Raw genomic sequence first — 7,361 nt, 5'->3', positions numbered from 1 at the left:
AAATAAGGATTTTACCAGATTAACAATCACATTTTGGTAAAGTTCAGAATCAAGTTTGAAATCGCTTGCACGAGATATCCATCCATCCATCCAAATGCTTGTGAGAAGCTGATTTTAATTTTTTCTATAATACTGTGAAATAAGTAAGTACACAAAGTATTGTGATTAATGACAGTATACTTTTTGATAATGACAATACTAAACTATTGGCATTTGGCAACAATAATATAAAAAAATTGCAGATTTGTAGAAAATTCACAAAAATAGACTGTTCATTGATTGAATTTTTCTTTCAATTTTGGTTCTGAAGATTCTTAGAAGTTTTACACCTTAGCCGTGTAGTTACAGATTTCGACTTAGAATTGTGACAAAATAACAGATATGATTGAAACATGTTCCAAGAGATGTATGTTGTTTGGCACAGTTTCTTTGGGGATGTAAGAACTTAAATTTATTATTTTCAATTATAACATTTTATAAGATCAACTTTGTAATGTATGAATTTCTTCCAGACTAACAATTGTTGTTCTTATATTAGAATCACATCTTGCCGACAGTTTAACTGGTAGTCAACGAAGAAATAAAACATTTCCAACAGAAAATAATTCAACATGTTGGTTAACACAACCTTATACAGTAATAAGTGAATGTCATCCTTGTTCTGGTAATTTTTAATTGTTAATATCTTAAGATTTTAGTTATTTATTTTTAATTTGTAAATAGGATAAGTTAATTTCAGATTTTGAAATACGAAGCAAGAGCATAGGAGTGTGTATACACACAAACTTTAAAGAAATATTAAGGTGTGAAAATGGTGAAACAGTTACCAAAAGGTAAAGCACATTTTCACTTAAAATCCATTCAGTTTAATTATTTATAATGGTAATAAATTATTTTTGTTTCAGCTGTGACCGTGTCGCATATTTAGAAGAGAGAAAGTTCTGGAAGTTTACTATCTGGTCATTCTTTTTGGGATCTATGTCCTCTTTGGTTGTGATGCTAAGAATGCGTGTACTCAACCACAGGGCAAAGAGACGGGCAAGACAAGTTCTTGCTAATGGAACAATTTAATTACATTTATTTGAAATGATGTATGAGTAAAGCTTGAGAGGCAAAATACACTTCAGACAGGTGGTTATTTATTAGACGATGCAATTTTTGTATTTCTGTTGTAATATGTCCATGCTTATTTAGCACCACTTGTCCCAACTGATTTAAAAGATACACATATCAAATATGAAGAATTACTCATCAGCTTTGTAATCACATAGCTACATAAATAAAACTTTCAATAGTTCAGTTATTACTTTAACATTAACACTATTCCCTATTAACCTGTAACTTTGTTTCATAGTAGTGACATCAGGTATAATGTATTCTTTAGGAAACATCATGATTGCCAAAACCTCTTTAGGGGTGAAGTATCTTAAGTTTAGCTCCTTGAGTTTTTCAATATATTCATCACTTCCTATGTCAAATTTATTTGCTTCAGAGTAACATTGTTTAACAAATTCTGGGCTCTTTTCAGTAAAAACCGATCCAGTTCCATCCACATAGTGGGAGTATGCCTTGGTAAAACAACAAGACCTCCTTGAATCTTTATAGCATATATCCAAAACTTTTCCCCATTTTAAAACTTTGTCATTCAAGTAATATGCCTCAGGCACAGTTTTTTCCATGATATCCCGTAGAGGAAATAGTGATTTAGATTCAAATGGCGGCTCAGATATCTGCAACAAATACTATATAAAGGTACAAAACTAATTATTATAAAATAATAATTATTTCAGAAACATACAATTTCATCTTTCCTTTTGTACTGCCACTTGGTTGATTTTTTTCTTGCTAAACAGTAGTATCGTAGTCTTGAATTTGGCACTCCAATTTGACTGGGACATAAAAGGAACTCCTGATAGTCAAAGTTGCATTCTTTTAATTTATCTATAAATAAATTTCTAACTTTAGAACATTCAAAACCTTTAACATTTTCCATTAAAATATTTTCAATGTTTACTAATTCTTTTAAAATGTTAATTATATAAAGGAAAGAATTTGTTCTTGGATCACTATCATCAAGGTATTTGCCATTTCTTGTAAATGGTTGACATGGTGGAGACATCAGAATTGTATCAACTTCAAGCTTGTTGATCTCTGACACTGTTAATGACTGAATATTTTTAGTAATCTGGTATGTATTGGGGAAGTTTTCTCGATAAACTTCATTTGCAACTGTGTTAATATCTATTGCAGCTATTATATCGCCATCTAAACCTGAATCTGAAATTATAGTAGTGTTAGGAAGATAATAAATAATTGAGATATAATAATTTTATAGCATGGTTCTAAAGATTTCTTTAGATACATATTTAAAAATGTATCATTTTATACCCTTCCAGGCACAGTGCATTCCTCCAATACCACTATAAAGTTCCAATATTTTGTGCTTCATTTTGTAGATATCTAAAATCAAAATTGCTTCAATATAATGACTCAAGGGTTTAGATAATAGTAGCATAAACATAAATACTGTAAACTGAAAAATTACATGCAATTTACTGGTTTATATTTTATAGTTAGGTTATTTATATTGTAATCAAGGGCAAGTAGTATTGACTTAATAATACATCAAAATTATTGGTCAGACAAATCACTAAAGTATTAGTATGGATGTATCATCTATGGGCAGTGGGCACAGTGCACACTATCATTGTGAAAAATACAAATTGCCGGAGGACAGGAAAATTACAGTTCATGTCGACAAATTTTGAAACCAATTTAGTTTTCGACTTTCTTCATTACATTGCTGTTATTAGCATCTTGACTAAGCCTACAGGAATATAAAATCATCGGTGGCCATTTAATTTATACCTGAAATTAAATAAAAGATAATTAAGGGCTTGATCTATTTTTGATTTTGTAATACTATTTTCTTTCTTATCTATCTCATGGAGTAAGTTTGGAGTATTTCAGCTAAGCTAGACGGGGTCTAGCCATATTAGTATTCGACATACACTACCGCTTTAGCGTAACTGGGGGTCTAGACAAGATGGCTGAACAGTAGTGTATGTAGAAAATCGAAAACTAAATTTGTATGAAAATGACAGCTGGTGCCGACAATCGGTAGCCTAAGCCCAAAAGGCGTGAGTCCGGATACAATAAGCGACGCTATGACAGTTTTACGAAAAGAAACACATTAACGCTCACGCTTTTCGATAGCCAACGGCCAATTAATGTTTCGGCAGTGTAGAAAAAACGGCGTTTATCCGCCCTGTTTTTGTGTGATCTCAAACGCTGCTGTTTGCATATTTTGGAGGTTTTAACAAAAAGATGTTTTTTCAGTTAAGAGTTTTAGTTTTAAATATTTGTAATTTTCATTTTATCTAGCTTTTTTAAACGTTCTTGTATAATAATAATGATTTTAACAAAAAAGTGAAAAAATAAGAACTATAGAGTTAATATTTTTAAGTGAAGAGTTTTAGTTTTTCAATCATTTTTTTTCATTAACTTACATGCAATATAAATATCAATAAAATATATTCAATATAACTAGGATGTTCGAATTTCAGAAAACTAGCTTAAAAGCTTAAAGTAAGAAATATTTACCTGTACTAATTTGCTGACATTCTTGATATATTTATCTGCGTCAATTATGTTATCCTCGCATTGATCCATTAAACTAAAATATTTTTCTGTTTTTTTTTGTTTGAATCATTATAATTATACGAGAACGTTTAAAAAAGCTAGATAAAATTAAAGTTACAAATATTGGTAGCTAAAAAAAACTTTCCGTAAAACGTCTAAAATATGCTTTTTTTACTGAATTAATGCAAACAGCATCTTTTGAGATCACGTAAAAACATGGCGGGAAAACGCCGTTTTTTCTACCCGGCCGAAACTTTAATTGGCCGTTGACTACCCAAAAGCGTGAGCGTTGATGTGTCTTTTTGTAGCACTGTCATGGTGTCGCTTATTATATCCCGTCACACGCCTTTTGGGCTTAGGCTACCAATTGTCGACACGATCTGTCATTTTCATACAGTTTTCGACATCTATTACGCTAATAGTCAGTTGTCATTTTACAAAATATGACACTTTAGCTTGAGCCTGAGTATTGACTTCATTATTGACAGTTTTTACATTAATTTATTTCAAGAACTCGTTTTGTAAAAATGTAAATACAAATTATTGCAATTTCAGTTATGGCGGATTCTGAGTTGCGATTAGACGTACTTCATGCAATGGGTGATGAAAAAGCCGATCCTAAAGAGCAAGTTTATCTTGAAGAAACATTTTATATTCTCTCCAAGAAGAAATCTGTGTTTCGGGTACGCCTGACGTCGCAAGGTTTATCTTTAATAAAAGAAACAGACGATAGCTCTAAGGAACAAGCAATTTTACTACGCGATATAATAGGTAGTAAATGTATGAGAAGTAAAAGACGTCGTATCGGTGGTGGTTCTTGTGTGTGTACCTCTCTTGTTGGTAATCAGCAACTAAAAGTTGTTGATGAAAACAGCGGCGATCTTGATGAAAATGATATAAGTGCGTATTTATATATTTATGCTTATGTTTTAAAGCAAAGTCGCCGTTCCTTAAAGCGAGAACGAACAACAATTACATTGAGGTTCCGGTCGTACGACAAGTACGAAGATAATAACAAAGAAGCACAGAAATGGAGAAATACTATCAAATGTTTGTTGATGAATGAGCCAATTACAAATATTCCTCCAAATAATGAAAAAAAATTACTAGTGCTGTTAAATCCAAAGTCAGGGCCAGGTAAAGCAAGAGAATTATTTCAAACCAAGGTAGCTCCAATTTTGCAAGAGGCTGATGTCTCATATGATCTCCATGTAACCAAATATGCCAATTATGCTAAGGAATTTGTTCGTACCCGAAATGTTTATAATTGGAGAGGGATAGTTGCTGTAGGTGGTGATGGGGTTCTTTTCGAAGTTCTAAATGGGATGTTTCAGAGATTAGACTGGCAGCAAGTATTTGCTGAAGTACCATTAGCTGTGTTACCGTGTGGGTCTGGCAATGGCTTAGCTAGGACTATCTGTCATCATTTTAAGTAAGTGGAATTTGTTTGTTGCAATTAAAAGGATTTTAAGACTAAATTTCCTATTAGAAAAATAAAATAAGTAATAGATTACATTTTACAAAACATAATCTTATCAACAAACTCTTTTATGGATTAATAAGCATTTTTGTTATCATGCTTGTAACAAATGTTTTAATAACAAGTTCAGTTACTGCTTTTCAAGCACTACCTGTGCAACCTGCACTAATAAAAAATAATAATGTCTTAATAATTTATGATTAAATGAAAAGAAAATCTGTCAGATTTAATTAATTATTATCAAAATTTCTTTATTACCTCATAATGGAAACGGTTCTATGATAAATTAATAGATATTTTGATTAAAAACAAGCAACTACACACAACGGATCGAATGAAAGTCTAACCAACCATTAATATCAAGCAATAAATCATATTGTAATTGACGTTTAAACTTTGATAAAAATTCTATGAATGTAGAATGAATTATTGCATGGTTTTAGTTACAGTTTAAACTGTTGTATTTGCCTTTATATTATAAAAAAACTATAATATATATAATAATATAAATTGTTATGTGGGAATATTAGTTTTATAGTAATCATTTTCATACAAAATCTAATATTTTCTATTCTAAATCAGATCTTAAGTAAGTTTAAAATGTGTTAATTCTTTTTGGGACATTAACTTAAATTAAGATATATTAATTAATTCTTAATTGCTTGTGACATTTTTAACCTATGATTATTATTTAAATTCACAAGTTTATCTTGTGCTATTGAACTAGCTAAGTAGACTATTATTTAATTTCTGTCTACCCATATCAACACAGCTTAAACCACAAGGATTATAGTAAAGTAACAATGCAGTCTTCTATATAAATTAGTTTGGTATCAATATGACCTATGGACCAAACCAAACAAAAAATGATATTAAAATGAGGAAAAGCATTACAATATAGGACATGTGTAAGATTTGCGCTTATATTTTCAGGTTAAATATGAACCTTAAACTAATTATTATAAGAGTTGAAAACAGTATTCAAGTTAATCATTGTTGTGGTAATTCCTTGAAAAAATATGTGATTGATAAATGTATATAAAATATAAATTACAAAGGAATTAATTACTTAATTATAAATTCTTTTTTTTTTTTTTTATAAAATAGGGGGCAAACGGGCAGGAGGCTCACCTGATGTTAAGTGATACCGCCGCCCATGGACACTCTCAATGCCAGAGGGCTCGCGAGTGCGTTGCCGGCCTTTTAAGAATTTGTACGCTCTTTTCTTGAAGGACCCTAAGTCGAATTGGTTCGGAAATACTTCAGTGGGCAGCTGGTTCCACGTAGCGGTGGTGCGCGGCAAAAATTGCCTTGAGAAACGCTCAGTCGTGGAACGTCGGACGTCGAGGTGATACGGGTGGAATTTTGTACTTTGCTCTTTTGGTAAATGCGGTAGGAGATGCAGAGTGACCCCACATCTCTACGCAACGCCAAAGGATCGTCAAGTGGAAGGAGCTGGGGAGCCCCCGCCCAGAGGTGAGAACAGTATTCCATGTGGGGCCGTATTTGCGCTTTATAGAGTTGCAAGCGGTGGCCCGGAGTGAAGTACCGTCTCGCCTTGCTGAGCACACCAAGCTTTTTGGAGGCTAATTTAGCCTTTCCCTCCAAATGACCGCGAAACTGAACGTCGTTCGATATGTCAACGCCAAGTATTCCGATGCTGGCTGTGGCTTCAAGAAGAGTGTTTTCGAAAAGAGGAGTAGCGACAAAGGGTATTTTTTTCGCGGAAAACGCGCAAACTTGTGTCCTCTTGGGGTTAAATTGGACTAGGTTTAGTCTACCCCAGTCCGAGACTCCACGTAAAAGAGTTTCGACTTCAGACACAAGTTTGTTCCGGTACTCATCGACAACTGCCCGAGAAATACCTGCCCGGCCAGTGTAAAGAGTATCCTCAGTGCTGTCGTCCGCATAGCAATGAATGTTGCTAAGTTGCAACATGTCATTGATATGCAGAAGAAACAGGGTCGGGGACAGAACACAGCCTTGTGGGACCCCAGCATTCACGGGTTTAAGGTCGGAACATGCTCCGTCGACGACGACCTTGATGCTCCGATCGGCTAGAAAGCTGGAGATCCAGTCGCATAATTTCTCAGGAAGCCCGTAGGCTGGAAGCTTCGAGAGCAGTGCTTTGTGCCACACCCGATCGAAGGCTTTCGCTATGTCCAAACTAACCGCTAGTGCCTCCCCCTTGGACTCAATTGCCTCTGCCCATCTATGAGTAAGGTATACTAGAAGGTCA

General features: G+C 33.6%; 2 protein-coding genes across 6 annotated transcripts; one reads left to right on the top strand and one right to left on the bottom strand.

The window, feature by feature from the left end:
• Positions 1–221: 221 nt before the first annotated feature.
• LOC123714895 (protein JTB) lies at positions 222–1,299 on the top strand. The gene is made up of 4 exons (XM_045669546.1): positions 222–437; positions 513–664; positions 740–833; positions 906–1,299. Exons 1-4 carry the CDS (start codon positions 382–384, stop codon positions 1,069–1,071), a joined length of 468 nt encoding a protein of 155 aa, XP_045525502.1. The 5' UTR covers positions 222–381; the 3' UTR covers positions 1,072–1,299.
• On the bottom strand, positions 1,231–5,480 carry LOC123714893 (tRNA (cytosine(38)-C(5))-methyltransferase). 5 transcript variants are annotated; one of them, XM_045669543.1, is made up of 5 exons: positions 5,381–5,480; positions 2,546–2,868; positions 2,389–2,460; positions 1,799–2,277; positions 1,231–1,742 (listed from the first exon to the last, which is right to left on the bottom strand). In XM_045669543.1, the coding sequence occupies exons 3-5, from the start codon at positions 2,447–2,449 to the stop codon at positions 1,272–1,274; spliced, it is 1,011 nt and encodes a 336-aa protein (XP_045525499.1). In that variant the 5' UTR covers positions 2,450–2,460; positions 2,546–2,868; positions 5,381–5,480; the 3' UTR covers positions 1,231–1,271. The 5 variants fall into 5 exon arrangements, with proteins under 5 accessions (XP_045525499.1, XP_045525498.1, XP_045525500.1 ...); XM_045669542.1 differs by having other exon boundaries at positions 2,747–2,868; XM_045669544.1 differs by lacking the exon at positions 2,546–2,868.
• Between the last annotated feature and the right edge of the window lie 1,881 nt (positions 5,481–7,361).

This window comes from Pieris brassicae, chromosome 10, assembly GCF_905147105.1.
Source record: "Pieris brassicae chromosome 10, ilPieBrab1.1, whole genome shotgun sequence".
Lineage (NCBI taxonomy): Eukaryota > Metazoa > Arthropoda > Insecta > Lepidoptera > Pieridae > Pieris > Pieris brassicae.
The sequence above is the reverse complement of the archived record's forward strand: the minus strand, read 5'-3'. Positions and strand labels throughout refer to the sequence as shown.

Coding starts and splice junctions, on each gene's coding strand:
- LOC123714895 (XM_045669546.1), top strand. CDS start 382: ATGATTGAAACATGTTCCAAGAGATGTATGTTGTTTGGCACAGTTTCT. Junction 665..739: donor TGAATGTCATCCTTGTTCTG/GTAATTTTTAAT, acceptor AGTTAATTTCAG/ATTTTGAAATACGAAGCAAG. Junction 834..905: donor GGTGAAACAGTTACCAAAAG/GTAAAGCACATT, acceptor TTTTTGTTTCAG/CTGTGACCGTGTCGCATATT.
- LOC123714893 (XM_045669539.1), bottom strand. CDS start 2,521: ATGTTTATGCTACTATTATCTAAACCCTTGAGTCATTATATTGAAGCA. Junction 2,278..2,388: donor AATGCACTGTGCCTGGAAGG/GTATAAAATGAT, acceptor CTATAATTTCAG/ATTCAGGTTTAGATGGCGAT. Junction 1,743..1,798: donor ACAAAAGGAAAGATGAAATT/GTATGTTTCTGA, acceptor ACCTTTATATAG/TATTTGTTGCAGATATCTGA.